The sequence below is a fragment of the Pleurodeles waltl genome, chromosome 3_1 (assembly GCF_031143425.1).
Source record: "Pleurodeles waltl isolate 20211129_DDA chromosome 3_1, aPleWal1.hap1.20221129, whole genome shotgun sequence".
Classification (NCBI taxonomy): domain Eukaryota; kingdom Metazoa; phylum Chordata; class Amphibia; order Caudata; family Salamandridae; genus Pleurodeles; species Pleurodeles waltl.
Window position 1 is genome coordinate 1782571238 of NC_090440.1, and position 22560 is coordinate 1782593797.

General features: G+C 45.2%; 1 protein-coding gene across 3 annotated transcripts in view; it reads right to left on the reverse strand.

Moving 5' to 3' along the window:
• The window catches only part of VPS8 (VPS8 subunit of CORVET complex), a 1496959-nt gene that overhangs the window by 1271218 nt on the left and 203181 nt on the right, over positions 1-22560 (reverse strand). For all 3 annotated transcript variants that reach the window (XM_069225817.1, XM_069225815.1, XM_069225816.1), the window contains exon 6: positions 6342-6396. In XM_069225817.1, the coding sequence (XP_069081918.1) occupies positions 6342-6396 (55 nt within the window). The remainder of the gene's footprint in view (positions 1-6341; positions 6397-22560) is intronic.

Consider the following 22560-nt stretch of genomic DNA (forward strand, 5'->3'; position numbering starts at 1 on the left):
ACAACCCAACTGTCAAACTGACCCAGACAGGGAATCCACAAACAAGGCAGAGTCACAGAATGGTTTAAGCAAGAAAATGCTCACTTTCTAAAAGTGGCATTTCCAAACGCACAATCTTAAAATCAACTTTACTAAAAGATGTATTTTTAAATTGTGAGTTCAGGGATCCCAAACTCCACATGTCCATCTACTCTCTAGGGGAATCTACACTTTAATCATATTTAAAGGTAGCCCCCATATTATCCTATGAGAGAGAGACAGACCTTGCAACAGTGAAAACGAAATTGGCAGTATTTCACTGTCAGGACATATAAACCACATTACTATATGTCCTACCTTATCCATACACTGCACCCTGCCCTTGGGGCTACCTAGGGCCTACCTTAGGGGTGCCTTACATGTAAGAAAAGGGAAGGTTTAGGCCTGGCAAGTGGGTACACTTGCCAAGTCGAATTTACAGTGTAAGAATACACATACAGACACTGCAGTGGCAGGTCTGAGACATGATTACAGAGCTACTCATGTGGGTGGCACAACCAGTGCTGCAGGCCCACTAGTAGCATTTGATTTACAGGCCCTGGCACCTCTAGTGCACATTACTAGGGACTTACTAGTAATTCAAATATGCCAATCATGGATGAACCACTTACATACAATTTAAACAGGAGAGCATATGCACTTTAGCACTGGTTAGCAGTGGTAAAGTGCTCAGAGTTGAAAAGCCAACAGCAACATGTCAGAAAAATATAGGAGGCAGGAGGCAAAAAAGTCTGGGGATGACCCTGCAAAAGCAAAAGTCCAACAATACCCAATGTGGTGGCGCCTTCAAATTTTAGGCTTGGCTGCACTACGGGTCGGATGACAGGACAGATGTGTGGGGATTAAACTGGTGCATTGTGGGAGCCGCTCTAGAAAGCAGCAATCTTCCCCGGCAGTTGCCCATGTTTTTCAATTCTTGGGCCTCATGATAAAATTGGCTCTCTTATTTAATTAAAGGACTGTGGTATTAGATGAGGGTGGGACAGAGCAGATATATGAATTTAACTCTCAAATAGTTGCATTATTAGACACAATATTTGCATTATCAGACACACTGAACTAAATGCCCTCTACACCGGCACCACCCAGAAGAACCTGAAGAAACTACAGCACATCCAAAACGCCTCCACCATACTCATCCTGGATGTCCCCCATCGCAAACACATCACCAGACAGCTAAGAGACCTCGACTAGATCCCGGCGAGAAAAGAATCAACTTCAAACTCCTCGTCCACACATACAATGCTCTCCATGACCTAGGACCCACTAACCTACCTCAAAACCGCATCACCTTCTACTCCCCTGCTAGACCTCTCAGCTCAACAAGCACTAGCCACTGTACCCCCATACAGAAGACCTCGGCTGGAGGAAGATCCTTCACCTACTTCGTGGCACAAAGCTGGAACACCTTGCTTCTTCACCTCAGGCAGTCATCATTGTTACCTGAATTCAGGGAGGACCTTAAGACCTGGCTCTTTGACTGTAGCATAGAGGACCAACCCACCTCATCCCCTCACAGCCCCCCCAGCGCCATGAGACCCTTACAGGCGAGTAGTGCGCTCCACAAATTCTGATTGACTGATTAAAATATAAATCACATCTGTATTCTACTCATTAATGCCTCTGCACCATTCCCATTCAAATGCCTTGAATATATTAAGCTGAACTCAAATATGCATTTTGTGTTTTTCTCGTATCATAAATTAAATAGCTTTTGGCAGTAGGTTAGCATCAGACTGCTAACACAGTAAAGTGTTGGCACATTAACAAATATAGGTGGAGTGAACTGGATTCTCCTTATGAACGAATTTGGATAGTATGTTGCAGTCCATCACATCAAAAAAAAAAAAAAAAAACAATACTTCATGAAGGTTTAGAATCATGAAGAGCAAAGTCCAAATTAAGGTAAACAGTTTTCACTCTGAAGCGGGGACAAAAGATCAATGACTTGGATTACTGACCACAGAATGTAATCTAGTTTCCAAAAATGATACACACTCCCCCCCCAAAATAAAAAGGACCATCAGTTTGGTGCTGGCAGAGACAGGAGCTGTGCACTATTGCTCTCTCAGGTTTGGGTCTCCTCCTAGATCCTGGGATTAATGTTGGAGAACCATGGCATCTATTTCAGTGTCCATATATCGGTGTGTTATTAGAAGCTCTAACAGCACATTGACAACACCAAGCCTAACTATCTTCTAACACCTTCCACTCCACACTGCATCCCACAATGGTCATCCTTTAAACCTCTCTCTTGCAGACCTCACCAGCATACTCAACTATCTGAAAGCAACCACATAAGAGGATGATGTCTTACTGAGTTTTAACTAATTCAAGACAGATAATGCAATTTAATATGTAACAGTGAAAAAATGCATGTTAATTGACTCACTGAAAAAGAAAAGAAAATGCACCGTTTTCCTAAAAGAAAGAAGTTTAGAAGCTAAAATTAAACATTTCCTGAACTAATTAAAAAGTCTTGCTTTTAATACTGCTATTTGTCTTACCCACTTTTCTTCAATATTGCTATGAACCTGAAACATACATTTGTCTGATGCAGTTTTCCTTCACGGTTGCTCTAAGATAGCAAGATAATATAGTTTGCATTGACCAGGAACTGCATTACAGTATTCAGTTATGCATGGCTATTTGCAGTGTGATTTGTGAAAAAGTTCAAAATCCATTTTCAGCCAAGCTACTTTACAGTATTTTTTTTAAATAGTAAAAAATATATAAACTGAAACAGTTATGGACCCAGACAAATACATGCAAATTGTGGCATTCCATACCTTTTCCTTTCCAATCCAGAAAGAAAGTATCAATAAAGAGAGAAAGCAAGTATTGAGTATACAAAAAGGAAAACTTGTCAAGCATAAACCCATTAAACATGAAACAAATAATTTGCCTTGTTGCTCTCTCTATAATAAAAAGATTTTACAACTTTACCAAACAAAAGATTTCCTTAGACAAACCAAACAATGAATGTGGATCAAAGAAACAGCTGCATGAATAGCACAAACAGTGGTGAAAAATAGTTAGTTGGCCCACCCAGATTATTTTTTGTCGTGAATATTCTTTTATATTTTTATAATGTAAACTACAAATTTTCCATACCTGTACTACTTCTACCCTTAAATGGATGTTCCATGACTCGTGTGGGCATGTACCCTTGAAGCCTCTGGTTGGATTTTGTTTTGGACTTAAGCTCACACGACGATCATGAGTGTAGCCTGAGGATCCAATTGCTACCCATAGCTCGGATATAATTTGGAGTGGTGTACAATGTCACCTCTTATACCTGCAGGACAGGCCTTTCATCTGTTGCATGCCTAGGGAGAGTTGTCTACCAGCCTATGGCGTCGTAAAGTTTCTGCCAGTGCCATAAATATGGGTTGCTTGCTCGCTAGATAAAGGTATTTAAAATGGATTCCTGGACTGAAAGAGTCAAGCACAGCACAGGTACTCCAACCTCACACTAACAAACATATGTAGTTTAAACATACATGCTGCATCCATGTCTCACAGAGATGAGAGATGAAGCGAAGGACCTATTTGCAAGAGTATCCCAAACCTGGCTCAAGGCCATGACCCTGGATGGATCTGAACTTAAATTTTCACACAATGGTAAGTAATGTGGATTCACCTTGGAAACAGGCCTGACCCTCAAGGAACACATCGCCAAGAAAATCAAGACTGTCTGGTGCCAGTTCTCTCTCCTATAGAATGTGAAACCATTCCTCCCAGGAAGTGATTTCAAAATTTCTGTTCAAGCTCTCATACGTTTGTCAAGGGATGGTGGCAGCGCCCTGCTCCACAGCCTCACAGATTCAACATTAGTCCACTTTAAGAGCAAGCCGCAATTAACAGTATGCCTAATCAACGTCATCAATAAATATAAATGCTTTACTCCCTCAACTCAGATGAACTCCACTGGTTTCCTTAGCCATCCTACTTTGTGTTTAAAATCAGCTGCATCAGTTACTGTGGCATCACAACTAGCACCCTTTCTTTTCAAGCCAATTCATTTTGTTCTCTGCAGACCAGCTTCCTGGACAACATCAGACTGGAGACGAAGAAGTGCAAAAAAGTATGCTTCTGGAACGAAATTCCTGTATCCATCAGGACACGCTACTCCAATTTAGGGAAGAGTTGAAGGCACACCTCTAAGTACACTACATCATGACGAAATTTAACAGTCTAACTTAATTCCCAGATTCCAGCATCACCTTTAATCATTCACTCATTGCATCTTTGCCTGTCTCCCTATATAGTGCTCTGTTGCCTTTTGGCTAGGTTTATGTAAATCTATTACACTGCAGGTTATTGATTCTCATCCAATCCATCACAGTACCCAGGCAGGCAGCAAAAGCCTGCTTTACTGTGTCAGCTCTACCCTCATAAGATAGCAAGAGTAAGAGTATAATCAGCATATGAAATGATGTTGATGCCAGAAGATTCAAACAGCTCAGACAGTGGAGACAAAAAAATGAATATTAAACAGTGTCATGCTTGATGATGATCCTTGGGGAACACCTAAATTAAGATTTTTAACATCTGAGGAGAAAGGATTCATCCTGACCGCCTACTGTCTATTGTCGAAAAAGGACCTAAACCAATTCCAGGCCTCCCCACCATTCCCAAATTATTAAAGCGGTTCAGCAGAATCTTATGAGAGACAGTATCAAAAGCCGCCAAGAGATCTAAGGGGATCAATACAACGTTGTGGTCTTGATCCATGATCACATAAACGGGGTTCGTCATTTCCATTATGCTGGTTTCATACTGTGTTGTAGGCAGAAGTCGGACTCAGAAGGTCATAATTTAATAAGAAAAAAGTTTTTTTCAAAATTGAGGGGAATATACTAGCTGACTGGCACTCAAAATCCTGTCCCTTTGGCGAAGAAGGGGTACGCTTTTTGTGTAATGACTGGTATATCTAACACTTCTCGTCAGGGGAGAAGGTGGCACATATCGCTTCTTTGGAGCTTACAAACAGGTTCTCTCTGCTAAACCATGGCAGTACTTAAAGAGTGCATTCTATTTCATTCCATAATCCTAAGCCTGTCCTGGTATGTCAAAAGAGGGCAAGAGAGTTAACTGTTGTGACAACTATTTCATACTACAAAAATACATTAATGACCTGGAAAAGTTACTTTTTTTTTTTTTTTACAAAACGTTGCTGTTTTATCAGTGTTCTTTCCGAACTAAAGAATACTGATATATACTCAAACTTTGAAATCCCATTCCATCCTCTAATAATCACTCTAGGGTATGGCAAAAGGGATTTTTACTCAAACTGTGCCCCTCACTCTCCACATGGCATCAACCTGGTTGGTATCCCATCTGTAATAGCTAAAAGAAGGAACTTAAGTACAAACCTGATGTCTCAAGATGAACTAAAAGAGGGTTTATCCAAAACAAACATACTGAAAATTAGGTCTCACATGATGTTTCAGATACACCTGGTTCATATGTTTCACCTTGTAAGGGTAACCCCTAAGAGCTAGGAAGGGTTTGGAAACAGGTTTCCTTCATAAATTAATCAATTCATTGGCCGAGCAAAATAAGCGGGTGAACTTCTGCAATTAAGAGCAATATCCTCAGGACAGACAAAGCAATTGGGATTTTTGGCATCATATTTGTAACCATACAACTCAGCCATGCCCGAAAATCACTCTCTTACTTTACAAATGCAAAATGTGATGGGAGAAACTCATCCTTGACACAGCCTCTCGCCTAAACTGTGTTTGAAAAAGAAGCCTGGTATCGGACAAACTTAAAACCTCTTTGCTTAAGGAAATCTTTTCCCAGCTGCAGAATGTTCTTCTGCATACATGTACTTTTCACCTTGACACAGCAGTCTTGCCTCCTTTCCTTCAGTATGTTTGCTTTGAGGTCCCCACCATGACACTAAATAAAAACCTAACAAAATAATTATCTGTTTAAGTAGAACACCATAACCATTGCAAATCATGCTTGCCACGTACATACAATTTAAGTCACCACACTCTCAGTTTCAAAGTCACCTTGGAAAACTTGCTAGTGGTTATTACTCACGTGGAAAAGACAGCTGCTGAAAACAAGCAGCACTCTATTGAAGAAACATCCATTGTAGGTGAAGACTAGGTCATTTAAATGCATCATGAACTTTTTGGAAATTAATTAGGTGAACACATTTTGAAATATGAAATACGCTGCTTACAACAATAGTTTGCAAGATGAACTGGACACGACAGTTCTATAAAATAAAGAGGTAAAAATACATTTTTAAAGAGAAAAACGCAAACACAGTTATGACTTACCAAAGATTAAGGCAAGCCCATGTGAAGTTCCCACAGCTATCAGATTTGAAACAGCCTTAATAAGAATGAAGAAAGTACACTTAAGTTACAATTGACAAAGTAAATAGCTTAGTAAGCAAATACACAATGAGGCACTGACGAATATACACACACCAAACGTACGTAATTTCTGCCATCCCATCAGGCTTTAAAAATAGAACTACTCACCAGGATATGCCACCCAATAAACAATTTCGATGATATTTACATCAAGTACCCATGTTTATGCCTCCCCCCTCCCGTTAGGCAAAAAAGATAGCAAAAATCCTCTTTTTAAAATTAATTTGAGAGTGGATGTAACTCAAAAATACAGAGAGTACAGTATTTACTGTTAATCACACAATTAATACACCTGCACAAATGATTCAGTAAAAACGTAACCTAGCATTAAATTAGAAATAAACATTAAATACAATAGAAGTCAAAAGAAATACAATCAAGTAAGGTGGAGAAATTGCCAGTAGCCATTTACACCTAGAAGGATGCACAGTATTTTTAGCCCTAAAACTGGAGCATTCATGACAGTATCAAGAGATGATTTCCTGCCAGCGAGCTGATGAAGGATTTTTATTCAACCACCAAATGTAAGGACTAAACAGAGTTGATCAGCTGTTTGTACAGCTCAGTGGTGATCTGATGTTGCTACAAAGCCCAAAAGTAAAGAAGGCATTACATCTAACAAAGCTAGCACCGCAAACCTGGTTAACCTTCCAGAAAATCTCATGCCAGAATTTAGCACTAGCAAGACAGTCACCAACAAGCTAAGGTGTAGAAAATGTGCATACGTAGGTTAGCTATCCATAAGGAATGTGCTGTATATCACTGATTTCAAATCAGAAGTCCAATCCAATATTATTGACATGCCTGTCAGAGTGGAATTTATTGTTGGCCGAGGAGCTGATTAAGAGCTAGAGTGAATTAAAAGATAAAAGAACTATGGCCAAGGTTCATCAAAGAAGCAAACTCAGAACAAACAACCTAACACTTTTCCTGTTCTGCCTTCATAAGTGAGGTTCTAATATGGGTGACACCCTGGTACCTTTTGCCTTTCTGAACACATCACTAAAACAAGACATGCATTATGTATTGGTAGCACGCGGACAAGATGACGTAGAACAGCGTTTCCTGTGGTCCGGGGACCCTGCAAGGAGCACGTGAAGCCTACTCAAGTGGTCTGCAACATCTTAGAAAATTAAATAATAGTAGCAGATTAAGAAAGTGTGTATACATTTTTAAAAAAAGCAAAATGTGCAAATTAATATTTTAAAACGTTCCACAAATATAAAGACATTTGAAATTGGAGACTAAAACTGCAGTTATTGCCCTCAGGTTGATTTGTGGGAGGGAGCACTGCAATTCATCGAACAGAATATGGCATGGACAATAGGTGGCCTCAACTGAATGCACAAAAACCTGAACCTTTTTGTTAAAATGAAAATCTGTTGGTGAATGAAAAATATTTTGTTTGATGAATGTTTGTTTCTATATTTTTGTGAATTGTTTTGAGAGATGGGTAAGCCAGGGTCACCGGCATCTGTCGATTATTCAGTGGAAGTCCCTGGATTCCAGTAATATTTCAGTTTTGGGGTGGAGGGGGTCTTCAGATTCCAGTACTGATTAAATGGCAATCCACAGACGTCAAAAGGTTAAGAGCCAATGTCTTAAACATTTGCTTATTCAGTTTCTAAGCATTCAGTGCCAATCAAGCAAAATTCTACATATCCCTCTCTAACCAACTTGCAGAGTTTACTAATCTGCTGCGAGTGCTGGGTGGTCAGTACAATAACACAGGAGATGTAGCCTAGTCCACCAGCTACTGACTTCAGTTTCAGTGAGATTGGCTAAATCCCTGACTAACTGGCAATACAAGCTATGGTTTAGTCGATGCATGGCATGCCACTAACTGGAAAGCCAAAGTGTGCTCTTACCTTTTGTATCTACAGAGATCCATGTCCCACAGAGGAATCATCAGTCTTGCATGCCAAGTACTTATGTAGGACACAGTCATTTCACAGCTCCCATCTGCTGCCCTTACTCTGGGGCAGGGGCAGGACTTCTATACCCTCTTGGAAGCTACAGTCAGCCGCACTGGAGGAGCCGGTCTTTAGATGTACAAATGGGGACAATATAGATATTTTTCCAGGAAAATCAGTGGACTGCTTCGGATGCCTTTGTCAAACGGGACTCCTTTAAAGCAGCTGTAAAGGATCGCTACTTTAGAACATTGTCTGAGATTCGGGAAAAACTGTTGTCTGACACTCACAAGGCAGAGGGTAGGCTACATCCTTTGGAGCAAACTGTTCCATTGACAGCAACAAAAAGGGAGGACCTCTCAAAAGATTGAAAAGTGCACATTTAACCACTGGTGTGACTAATATGCCATGATCATAAAAGGCCGAGAACAAAGCTGAAACACTTTTGGCCCGGCTCCTACAATAGAGGTGTTCCAATCACCAAACTTTGAGATGACACCAGAAACGCTATTAGCACACAGGCCGGAATAAACAAGGGGTTTCCAACAATATTATGCAGAGTTAGACATGGAATGCGCTGAGCCAAATGATAGGAAACCGACAGACTCTCTAGATGCAGTCCACCTAACATGACTGAGTGGAGATGCTGAGGGACAAGTCGTGATGCAGGAGATTTGGTTAGCAATTTCAAGCCAGTCAAAGAGAAGACGAAGGACTCATATGGCCTGCCAATGAATTTTACTAGGTCTATGCCGATAAGCTGGTGCCAAAGCTAATGATGCTGTACAACTCTGCATACCAGAGAGTAAGCCCACCACAGATGAGAAGAGAGGAGTTGTCAGTTACTATTTCCAAGCTTTGGCAGGACAAAATAACATTTAGACCTTTATCAATGTTAAAAAGTAATTACAAAAGTCTTAGCAAAACCATAGCGAGCTGTCTCTTCCATGTGCTCCTGGAGTTTGTTCGCTGAGACCAGTGTACCCTTACCCTAGCGTATTTCCCAATAATAGGCATCTTTTTCAGTGCTTGAATCTGCACTGATTACAGCCCAAAGCCAGTGGACTCTTGGTGCACTTTGAGAAGACCTTCAACATACTTCATTTGAAATACCTTTAAGAAGTACTGAGGTGGGTGTACTTAGGTGGGACAGTAATGGGCTTGATCAGGATGTTGTATGCACTCCCATCAGTTAAGCTTCAAAAGTAGGAAGATCTCTGGCCTATATGAAGCATAGGTGGGAAGACCAGGCAAGGCTACCTCCCATTCCTCAAGATTTTTAGATTAACTATTAATTTCATAGAATTTGGAAAAAGAATCGTAGCAATAGTCCATATCGCCTCCTTATACACAGATGATGTCTTCGTATATTTACAGAATGATGTTCAGAAACAGTGTAAGGCAATAGCTTTGCTGTGGCAGTTTGGCCATGTGTCTCGCCTCCAGGTTAACTGGGCAACGTCTAGCGTGTTCCAATAAATTTCACTAGTAATGCAGAGTAAAATAAGGGTCAACAGTTTGGCCTGAAGTGTGACCTACAGCCATTCCATTATTTAGAAATTTAGATCCATCAGAAGGACGTGGATATCAGAGAAGGCAATTTTGTCAGGGCAAAATGATCCTTGAAGGTTAACAGTCTTTTGTAATACATTCCCAATTTTGATAATGAGTAGAACAGCACTATTGAAAATAATAATGCTGTCATGCCTCCCTTATCACTTTGCTATCTTGAACTTCTTGCAATCAGTGTGCACGAGTGAGGGCCTGTAGGACCTATTAAGATGGAAAACAGTTTGCAGAGTGGGGAGGATGGGAGGGTCAGTAAGGAATCTGTGGCTTGATAAGACATTACCAAAGGTAAGTAACTTGTCCATCTGACAGAGACTTCTAGTCGCAGATTCTTTGCTTTAGAATAGATTTTAAAGCAATGTATACCCAGAGACTGGTCTGCGGGCTCTTAATCCTAAAAACCCTGGAGTACCAAATGGGTGAAAAGCTCTGATGTTGATGTTTAAAACCCCATCTGAACCGGGGCTTACGAAAAGTACCCCGAACAGGTGTAGTATAAAGGGCACCCAAAGCCTTGGCTGTCTAAGTCTTTTTTTTTTTTCTATGGTGGTATCCACCTCTGGACCTATTAAATGCAGTTTGTCAAAAGGCATGTTGAGTAATGCCTGTTGTATCTCAGGTTTGAGCCCTGAAGTTCGCAACCATGCATGACTTCTGATGACCACACTAGTGTTAATGCCCCTTGCTGTGCAGTGCCTGTTGCATCTAGGACAGATCTCATTTGGTTGTTGGAGATAGCCTGGCCCCTTGTAACTATCTGATGTGCCCCTTTTTGGTGTTCTGGTGGAAGGTAATGTAAGAACTCCTCTTTCTCATCCCAATGTGCTCTATCATATCTGGCTCTCGTTTTGCCGCAGCCATAGTATACGGACGTAGGTCGGCTGGAGACAGGACATCTGCACATCACAGATACCTGTCTGTGCTGTGGCTCAATGTCCCAGAGTGAGAGTGGCATGTAGGCCCGGGTGGAAGAAGTGGAATGTGGGGAGGGGACGGGCTGGTGAACCAGAAACTCAAATTGATATCTGAACTGTGAGGGCAGACACTGCAAACAGGGGCTCTGGGGCACACCCCTGTGTCCCTTCACACACTATCCTTCCGACTGGGCCAGATGGCTCCAAAGCTTGTGGTAGGGCTCCTCGGATAGTGCATGTGCAACAACAGAGTCCCAAACTCTTTGTTCCTCCTCATTTGAAGTGTGACAGTGATATTCTATGGGCCCACAACGAGTCCCAGCTGACCAGTGGCTCTCTTTGCCCTAGCAGACAGGCCACCTCAGGCAGGGCAGCTGTTCATCTCTGCTTGCCCAGTTTGGATTTGCAGGCGGGCTGCTGTGGCACTTTTTTGCTAGATAACTGCTTGCTGATGCTAGCCAGCGGTAGATGAAGGTCACCACCCAACTCACAGGAGATCCCTCACTGACGGAGCTTACGTGGGACATTTCGTTGAGGAAAACAGGCTGCATTTGAAAAAATATGATTGCTTTATTTATCACAGACATTTGGCTTGCTGACTCCAGAAAGCCACTTTCCCTGTGATGGCAATGAATGATAATGGGTCGCTTTTTGAGATCTACCTCATTAATATTCATGTTGTGTGATAGGTAGGTTGGATTGCAACCCACTATGATTCTGTAGTTTGCAAACCAACCTATTAGTGCATAGATTGGATCGCAAAAAAACACACTGGTCGCAAAAATACTGGTCCCAAATTGCAACAAGTATTGCATGAGCAGTGTTTAGTACATTAGGCCCTATGTTCCCATGACACAGTTACAGATTCAACTCTCACAGAAGCATCATGATGTTCCATTGGCTAGTGATCCTGGAACTAAACACACTGAAGAAATGTTAACTCAAAACTTCTGTCTAAGCCTAATCTGCATGAGTTACTTGCCCACAAACAAATAACAAGCATATTAAACCCCTAGGATGCCATGACCTTTACCCACACCTCAACAGCCCTGTAGAATCATATGAATGGACTTCATTGTTGATCTACCAACATCAGAATCTTGCACCGTTCTGTGGATGTGGCGGTGGATCTGTTCACTAAATTAGGGCATCTTATTCCATTACCCAAGCTTCAAACCTCACAAAAAGTGGCTAAATATTTCGGGAGATAAATAGGATGATTACATGGTCCTCCACCACCAACTTGTCAATTTACTTCCAAACTGTGGACAGCCTTAATAACATTATTATCATGTATTTATACTAACATTTCGAGTAGCTACCAAAAGAAAGGGCAAATCAAACCATTGATCAATATATTAGATATTTTGTCACACATTACCAAGGGGACTGGCGCTGTTGGATTCCACAGACTAAGGGCCAGATGTACGAAAGGTTTAGCGACTCGCAAACGGCGAAAAACGCCATTTGCGAGTCGCTAAACCCCATCTGGTATGTAGAAATGCATTTTGCGAGTCGGAACCGACTCGCAAAATGCATTTCCGAGTCGCAAATAGGAAGGGGTGTTCCCTTCCTATTTGCGAGTTACCATCCACTTGAAGTGGATGGTAACCCACTCGCAAACGGGAAGGGGTCCCTATGGGACCCCTTCCCCTTTGTGACTGGACCTATTAATAATTTTTCAGAGCAGGCAGTGGTCCAATGGACCACTACCTGCCCTGAAAAATACCGAAACAAAAGGTTTCGGTTTATTTTTCAAAGTGCAGCTCGTTTTCCTTTAAGGAAAACAGGTTGCACTTTGAAGAAATAAAAAACGCCTTTATTTAAAAGCAGTCACGGACATGGAGGTCTGCTGTTCCCAGCAGGCCTCCATCCCCGTGAGTGCCCTGAGTCGCTATGGGGTCGCAAATTGCGACCCACCTCATTAATATTAATGAGGTGGGTCTTTGCGACCCCACAGCAACTCGCAGAAGGTGTCTGAGACACTTTTCTGCATCCCAAATTACGACTTGCAATTTGCGAGTCGCAGGGACTCGCAAATTGCAAGTCGCAATTTGGGAGTTTCCTACATCTGGCCCTGAATTCCTATTTAGCGAGTACATAGTTCTCTGAAAAGGTCATTTCTTATTCAGTAATTATGCACTTTATTTACAAAGGCTCCCACTGCAACTGCCTTAAGTACAAATTCCCTCTGCTAACACCTTGATCTTATCTAATAGGCAAATTCACAAGAATGTTGACAAGCACTTACAGAAAGCAAAAGCCACCTCAAAACCTTTTGTGGATCTACATTGTTCTGCCCCTCATTGCTACAAAATAGAATGCTGAAATCGGCTAACTATACATTTCTTTTGTTTACCTGGATATTATGGAAAATTCAAGACCGATTTGTAGGTCATTTTTCCATCTCCTGGAGAATCCATCCATTAAATGTCCAATTATGATTACTCAAATTGGTGCATCCACCAAGTATTCTATGTTTCCTTACTAAAGTTAGTAGCTAAGATGCCATTAGGTACAACACTTCCTGCACCTCTTATAGACCAAGGGAAAGTCCCGGAACATGAGGTAAATGCAGTCCTTAACTCCAGAACACTGCAAAGTCAACAACAGTATCTGACTGACTGAAAAGGATATAGGGGGTCATTTTGACCCTGGCGGTACGAGACCGCCAGGGCTAAAATGACGGAAGCACTGCCAACAGGCTGGCGGTGCTTCCTGGGGTATTACGACTGCGGCGGAAGCGCCGCGGTTGCACCGCCGGGGCCGGCAGTATTCCGCCACATTTGCCCCGGTGGTGATAATCCGCCTGGGCAGCGCTGCTAGCAGCGCTGCCCAGGGGATTACGAGTCCCCGACCGCCAGCCTTTTTCTGGCGGTTTGAACTGCCAGGAAAAGGCTGGCGGTACGGGCAGACGTAGGGGCCCCCTGACAGGGCCCCATGCGGCTTTTCACTGTCTGCTGTGCAGACAGTGAAAAGCGCGACGTGTGCAACTGCACCCGTCGCACGGCCGCAACACCGCCGCCTCCATTTGGAGCTGGCTCCTATGTTGCGGCTGAGATCCCCGCCCGGCCCGGCGGGGATCTCCTAATGACCTTGGCCGCACAGCAGTCAGATCTTGGCGGGCTTTCGAAGGGGAGAAGCATGACGTTCTGGGTCTTGGTGGCGATGTAGGAGAAGGAGCGGCCACGGTTGTGGCAGTTTCTGGGGTTGTGTGTGAGGGACAGCAAGGAGGAGCACAGGTGGTGAAAACTGAATCTGTTATTGATGTAGGCTGGTAATTGGTCGTGTGAGGCTTTGTAGGCGTGTGTAAGGAGCTTGATCTGGAATCTCTTTTAGACAGGGAGCCAGAGGCGGTCTCTGAGGTGGGGAAGATGCTGGTGAATTTAGGGAGGTCCATGATGAGTCAGCCTGCTGTGCTCTGTACAGTCTGCAGTCTTATGAGGAGCTTGGCATAGATGCCAACATAGAGTGAGTTGTCATAGTCGAGGCAGCTAGTGATGACGGCCTGGGTGACTGTTTTACTGGTGTTGATTGGGACCCACTTGAATATTATTCAGAGCATGCTGAGGGTGCGGAAGCAGGAGGTGGCAACCGCATTGATTTGCTGCTTTATGGTTAGCTTGCTGTTGAGGATTATGATCTGAGATTGTTTGGGTTAAGTACTCAGTCATGTGGACATCAGTATTTACATCAAGGGTGCATAATAATGTATCCAGGCATACGTGGAGGTCATGTAGGGCAGAGAAAAAAAGAATGATTCTGGTCTTGCAGATCTGTATGTCTACAAGGCATCTATCAGTCCCCATCGTGTCTGTCAGTCTGGGAACATGCGGGCCACAATGTGCACCTGAGAATCTGGTAGTGGGGGCTAAGAACCATCCATCAGGGGGTCAGCCACATAATTAAAGTCTCCTCTCATGATAGTCGGTTGTTGGAGGTACAGGGCCAGAGGACCAGACAGCTCCATCAGGAAAGTTCCCTGGTCGGTGTTGGGGGCACAGACTTTCACCATGCCTATGGCTCTGCCCTCCTGTCTACCCGTCACCACTACATGGTGTCCCTCAGGGTCTATTGTGCTACCTGTTGGCTGAAAGAGAGTTCCCACCCAGATCCATATGAGCACTCCCCTAGCAAATGGGGAGTATGTGGTGTAGAAGGTATAAGAAGCTGGTCTGGTTTGTGGTGGACATCTATGGTATTATCACTATATACCACGTCTAGGTAGCCCTTATTAGTTAAGTGTAGGCAGTGTCTAGGAAGCTAGGGCTCTCTAGAGATAGCTGTGGATGAGCAGCCAAGACTTATCTAGGAGACATGCAAAGCTTATGCAATACCACTATAGTCACACAGCACTATCACACATAAAAGAACCACAAAGTGGTACAAACATAAAGGTACTTTATTCGGGTAACACAAATACTAGGATACTAATAGGCAGTCCCACAACTGGAGGTAAGTAAGCACACTATTATATACACATTAGCAATCAGTGAAGAGCATAAAAAGGAATAAGCATTGGCAAAAGTATAGATAAACAGTGAGGGCCCTAAGGGAGGGCCAAACCATATACTAAAAAAAGTGGAATGTGAAAGGCAGTCCCCCACCGAAGGATGTGGGAACAGTAGAAGGGATCTGTAGGAACTAGGAACCCCAAGAGGGGAGTACCAGAGTGACTTCCAGCAACCAGGAGAGCAGAGCTAAGTACCTGGTTTGCCCAAACCCAACAGGAGGACTTAGGAAAAGGATTATGCAAGACCCAAACAAGACTGAGAGAACCCAAAGGTGAGTTCTGGATGAAGAGGATGTGCAAAGAAAGGGGACCAAGTACAGTTCGGTATGTAGTGTCCAGTCATGGCAGGAGCCACTACTCACCCTTCTGTGGATGCAGGACCAGGACGATGAGGGATGAAGAAGACAATCTGTGCAGCAGAGGAGATGAAGAGAAGTCTCTGGAGTGATGCAGATGGTGTCCACGTCAGCTGTCTGGTTGTAGTTGGGCAGAGTTGCAGGAAGACCACCAACAAGCCTTGGCAAATACAGAAGACGGAAAATAAGTGTTGCAAGGCGGGAGAGGGCCAGCAAGGCCCAGAGGACTCAACCTAACGAGGAGAGTCCGTGGTGACCCTCAGCAGTCGGGAGAGTCACCAGAAGAGGAGGCAGACCCCACAGGCAACAGGCAGCAGGCACAGGAGTTGTAGTGAGCCCCACTCAGCACACCTGAAGAGGAGTCCCAGGTCGCTGGAGCAGCAGAGAGGAGGCTGTGCTTGGCAGGAAGAATTGCTGGTGTCCGGGGCTACACGAAGCCTGAAGATCCCTTGGAGGAGGAGCAAACAAGCCTTGGTAGCTTCAAGAGTCGCGGTGCACAGGGGTATTGTCCTCCCAAGTTGGAAAGCTGGCAGAGAGAACCAAGGAGACAGCAGCGCGAGCTGCTTGCAAATCCCTGGAAGACTGGTAGGAGCAATACTGGGGGGTCCTCTAAGGAGCCCCCAGAGTGCATGGAATGATACAGCCAATACTGGCAACAGTATTGGGGTATGATTCTGACATGTTTGATACCAAACATGCGCAGGTTTGGGGTTACCATGATGTAGCTGAACAAAGGACCTGTGTCCAGTACATGGCTAAAATGGCTTCCCCGCAATTACGAAGTCCAGTGTAATGGAACTGGATTCGTAGGGGCACCTCTGCTCATGCAGGGGTGCCCTCACACACACATGTACCTGCAACCTGCCCTCTGGGCTAGGAAAGCCTACCATAGGGGGTGACTTACAGTGACCAGGTGCGGTGACCTGTAGTGAAAGGTGCATGCACCTTTTCACGCAGGCTGCAATGTCAGGCCTGCAGACACATTTTGCATGGGCTTTCATGGGTGGCACAATACATGTAGCAGCGCATGGGGAACCCCTGGAGCCCCAAAGCCATGGGTACCTAAGTACCATATACTAGGGACTAAAATGGGGGCACCAGTATGCAAATTGTGGGGTGTGCAAAGTCCCAAGCAAACAAATTTAGAGGGCGAGACCACAATCACAGTCATAATATGCCAAAAAGAGGGTTATTTCCTACAGAAGGCCTGGCCCATCCATTTGGAATTAAAGGTCCAGTCCTTCTTTGGCCGTTAGGTGGGTTTCCTGCAGGAGTGTTATATGAATTTCCCTTCTATTCAGATAGGAGAACACTTTAAATTGTTTAGACATGGTGTGCATTCCATGGATCTTCCAGTATATTAGTTTATATGTCTGTGTTGTAGTCATTGGGTAGTGTAGTCTGTGCAGATCCCCCTGCTGGAGTTCCTCCCTCTGCATCAGTCTCAGTCTCATCTTGTAGGCCAGAGGCAAGAAGTACAGAATATCACAATTCAGTTGTCCCCATTTTGAAAACCAATAACAGTTAACCTAACTCCTCTTACCTAGGACAAACAGGACGTAGAGCTCCATTCAAACTGATATAACAAACTTTAGTTATCGGTGAAGAGTCCACCAATCTAACTAAGGTAGGGGTGGTCATAAAGCGGAGCCTCCAGCTCAAATCCACCCACCCAGCATTTGCAGTAGAATTCTACAGCACATCCCAAAGTCTTGTCTAAGTCTTGCTATATGCTGGATTACATCAAATAAGTTCATCCAATGTCCCTAAAGTGCCTTTCGGTAAGGCAACATTAAAGGTCTCTGGGGCACTAGAGCCACTGTCAGAGTCTGAGATATCTGAGGCCCTGTTAGTCAACCTGCTTAGGGATGCCAATGCCTCCATTGCTCTCTGCCTTCCTAGCTGTGTTTCCTCTTGCGATGGGGCTATATACCTGCAAGGTCTTTTCTGCTCTCTCAATCGAGGGCATTGAGGTCTCTCGCTCCAAGGTTTGCATCCAGGGCTTGGCCGATAATGTCGCTCCAGCCAGCCCCATACCTCTTGTGGGGTTTGGAAGAAGTGTATTCCTTCTAGTTTCACCAATCAGAACCTCGCTGGGAACAGCATTCCATATTGGACACCCAACGGCCTCTGTTTCATTTTAGCCTCCAGAAACGTGGAGCGACAGCATTGCACTTCTCATGAGAAGTCAGGAAAAATCTGCATTTTGCTGTCCTCTACTAGGATTTCTCCTTTAAGGTGGGCCCAAGTTAGTATATGGTCTCTATTTTTATAATAGAGGAGCCACACCACTACAGTCAGTATATGGTCTTTATAATAGAAGAGACACAGCCTTCCCGAAGCGTGGCTGTTCCGGCACTCTGTCGGCCCCCTCAAACATGTAGAACTGAGACAGCCCCTCCGGCGCAATCTGTACTTCAGTGCCATGGCAGTTAGCTTGGTGTTCATGGAGGGGAAAGTGGAAGGGACCTCACCAAGTTCGCGCTCCACAGTTTTAACTGTCAGCCAGGCAGGGGGGATCATGTCACAAGAGAGCCTGGTCTTTCCCTAGGATGTCTATTTTTGTTTCTAACACTTCCCCAGAAGCCAGGATGGCTCGAAGGACATACTGGAGAATGGGGGCACCCGTCAACATATTGCTCTCCTCTTGACAGCTCGCCAACGTTGGCAAGGTTCTAGTAGGTACGGTGTGGGAGCCAGTAGTCTCCCTGTCCTCCTTTTATGTCACTTTTCCCATCCGTGCAGGTGAGAAGGACCTCAACGAGAAGGTTGCTAGAGTCAAGGGGGATATGGCACTCTACGGCAGCAGGTGGGGGGGGGGGGGGGGGGGGGTGACCCAAAAGTATCCCCTATGGTGTAGTTTGTTATATCTAAAACTGAGGTCATCGGCTGGGTGCTCCCCCACTCCTGTTGTTTCTCTTAGTGCCACTTTGTTCTGCCCGTGACAAATGTCCAGGTGTCCTAGCCTCCACTTGGCATCTCTAAAGATGTCCTGTTGGTTCTCAAAAGGGTGAGCACCCATAGTTTGAGTCTACCTTTATGTGGGTGATCTTAAGATGGGGACCACACATCCCCCCCAAGCGTTTCATAGGAATGTGGGCTTTATAAAAGTGGGCTTCAGGCTCATTTGATTCTTTGATGTCAGCAGGTCATGTCTCATTTCTTGTGTTGCCCCAATTTGGATTCTCCCTGTTCAGCGTGTGGTTTCCTGGGTCGCCGGGGGGCCCCAGGCCAGCAACATTGTCACTCACAAGGCCCTCTCAGGCAGCGAGCCAGATTGTCCCTCCACACACCGATCCCTTGGGCTGATTACATCCCGCCCGACTCACCATTCAAGCCTCCTTGGCGAGTCAGGGCTTCTCAACAGTGTCAGCGCTGACAGGGTCGTACCAGTCGGATCCAGATGCTGTCAGCAGCCGCCTCCTCCGATCGGTCCCTCCAGGCAGGGTGCACGTCTCCGCTGCAGGCACCCTTCTGAACTCCTAGGGACGAAGTTGGTTCGTAGACGCCAGGGTAGTCCCGGCGCTGCTCGCAGGCTCCCTACTGCTTCCCTGGGCCCAAGGCTGCTGTGCCTTGCTCGCTGGTCTTTCAGGGGCGAGATTCTCCCCACCTCCTCGTCGCCCCAGGCAGATCTCAGGGCCGTTCAGTATCCATGGACCTCTCAGGGCTCTTCGAGCCCCAGGGAGGTAAATGCGTCACTTATCTCCTCCGGGGCACCGTCACTGCACTCGGCTGGGGGAGCCACCATCTTGAAGTTTTACAGCCATACGTTTGAATATTAGAATATATTTGGTCTCATGAGCCGCGGAGGCAGCCCTTTCACCCTCCTTATAAGGTGCACCACTAACTGGGTTACTCTGGGTCCTCCCCCAGCGGCATTAGTGGGTCAGGATGGCGCTGGATGAGGTATAGGTGGCCAGAGCTCCACTGGATGCTGCTTACTCCATCAGATCTCAGCCACGCCCCATCTTGCTGTCAAGGAGGATGCCGAGGTTGCATGCGTGATCCATGGGAGTGGGTCCAAGTTTCCCACACCAGCTGTAGTCCCATATGGATGTGTTTCTCCCGAAGATCAGCACTTCCGTTTTGAGCTTGAGGCAGTTTGTTTTCATCCAGTCGGCTATGTTGGTCATGGTGTTGCAGAAGTTTCCTCTGCTGGTGGAGGGGTCTTTAGTGAGTGAGAGGATGAGATGGGTATCACCTGCGTAAAAAATGATGTTGAGTCCATGGATCTAGTGAGATGGACCTTGGGGGAATCATATATGTGTTGAGCAATGTGGGGCTGAAGGACAATCCCTGGGGTACGCTGCAAATGATGTTCTTGGTTGCGGAGGTGAAGGGAGGCAGCCACACGGTCTGAGTCCGCCTTGTCGAGAGGTAGGCAGTCTACTTGAGGGCATTCCCCTGTATTCCAATCCCATAGAGTATGTTGATAAGGGTGTGGTGGGAGACGGTGCTGAATGCTGTGGATAGGTCAAGCAGGACCTTAAACCAGAAAGCCTGCACACCTAGCTATCACCAGACACTGTGAAAGAAATCTCATTTCTTCACACACCTCAGACATCTGGAATAATCTTGTTACATATGACCCAGCCTGGTTAGTATAACAGTCATGGCATCTGGGAAAATGTTAGAAACAAAAGTAGATTTTGGGCCACTAGTGGTGAACTGTACTGATTATGTCCAGAAAGTCTACCATCTCGCGGCTAAAAAAATACATACGCTCGAAAGACTTGGAGACCTGGGGGTGTTGAAATAATATCTGCATAATGGGGGTGGTGGAGCGCACGGATACGGGGTGCCTCAATGTCTTTATGGAACGTTGGCTTACAGATCTCTTCGACCGCCAGAACTTCACCTTCATGATTGAATGTGCTCATCAGAACCCTTGGCCCCTGCCGATCACAGTAAAACCTGTTTCTTCGATATGCAGCGGATGCCCTGAATTTCTGCAAAGACTATGCCAAACCTGCCTCCACACCGCCACGGGCATCCTGGAGCCTCCCTCGCAGGACCTTGGGCCTACATCCATCACAGAATTGTCTCCATCAGATTGAGACTTGGCCTGCCTATTTCTCTGATCCCCGTTGCACCCGGCGCACACTGTACTCTCTTCTCTCCCTGATCTCCCCCAATCGCTCCTATTTGTCCAATTCTGCATTTTCAAGTTTAATATATGCTGGTGCTGTGGCATTGTCTCCCCCACTGTGGTGCACACACCCTCTTGTGTTGTTTAGTTCTGATGTTTTGTTGGTTTACTGTTTGGTGGGGGTTGTTGGGTTGCTTTATGCCTAGTCTGGGTGGGAGGTTACGGTGTTTGAACCTTACACATTTCAAATTGTCAATTTTCTGCTGCCATATGTACTAATGATTTTGGTGCACACTACTCATTCCATTATTCTGCACCAAATTCCAAATGTCCGTGCGACATAACCACAGTACTCCGTTTCTAGATGCTACATTGCTTTGATGCAATATTTGAGGCCTCAATGATCATCGAAAGATTAGGCAACTTCAGTATCTCACCATGCACAATGTTAAGGTGGCATTCCTTCAAGAAACTATCTATACCTGGGTAAGCTTCACACCTTCACATCCATCTAGGGGCCCCATTGATACTTCTGGTACAGCTCTCACTCTCGAGGAGTATGCGTACTTGTACATGAGAGCCTGCCATCCCATCCACTGTCAACCCTCATCGATTATGGCGGCCACTTTCCCCAACTATCCGTGGTCCTGGCAGACCATCGGATCCCATTGGCCAACATCTAAGCCCACAATGGCAATTGGTTGCTTTAAAATTATTGCTACCTAAGTGGGAACCTACCATATATCAGTTAGTCCACAATGTAGACACCCCTGACTTCAACACCCTCATGCCCAATTTCAAGCGCACGGATTACGAACATATAATACTTGGGGGCAGGGGGAATTTTAATCTTCACATGGACACCAACTTGGACTTCACCTCCACAGCCCTGGTAAATAAACATATGTCATTACATATGATCCATGATGTTTGCAGCACTTTTGACCTTCAAGACCCATGGAGTCTACTTCACACCAATACTCCAAGCCTACACACATCATTCATCGCTGCACAATACTTGGTCTAGACTTGACTATTAGTTCTTATCCTCTACACCAGGCATCTCCAACGAGCAGCTTGTGAGCTACTGGTAGCTCTCCAGCTACCTGTAAGTAGCTCTCCTGTGTGTAGCTAACCCTACTAAATTAGGAGCTTTTGCTTGGTTGAATTAATATACAAATAAAAAAACTGACCCAGCTCTGGCGCGAAACTGGACAATGGAAAAGGGAGTAACCACTCCCATGTCAATCACCACCCCAGGGGTGGTGCCCAGAGCTCCTCCAGGTGGCCACTTGGTTCTGCCATCTTGAATTTAGGTGGGCAGGGCCCCCTGGGAGTATCTGTGCTGCCAGGTCAGGCAAGTGACGTCACAGCCCCCTCCTAATAGGTGGTCACCCTGCTAGGTGACCAATCCCCCTTCTAGGGCTATTTAGGGTCTCCTTCTCGGGTAGGTCCTCAGATTAGACGTGCAAGATTCCAGCAACATTCTACTGTAACATTTACTTCACCATCTGGCCACTGAAACTGCAACTGGACCCACAAGGAACCAACAATCTGCATCTACAGCAACGACTCTGCCCTGGAACACTGTTTCTCCAGCTCCTTCCAGCAACTGCAACATTTCCCTGGCTGTGCATCCTCGGAGGGTGGCAAGTCTTCAGTCCGCACAAGATGCAAGAAGGAATCTCCCGTGGAGTGAAGGAGTACTCCCCTGCATCTGCAGGCACCAACTGCAACGACGACCGGCTGCGTGGATCTCCTCTCCT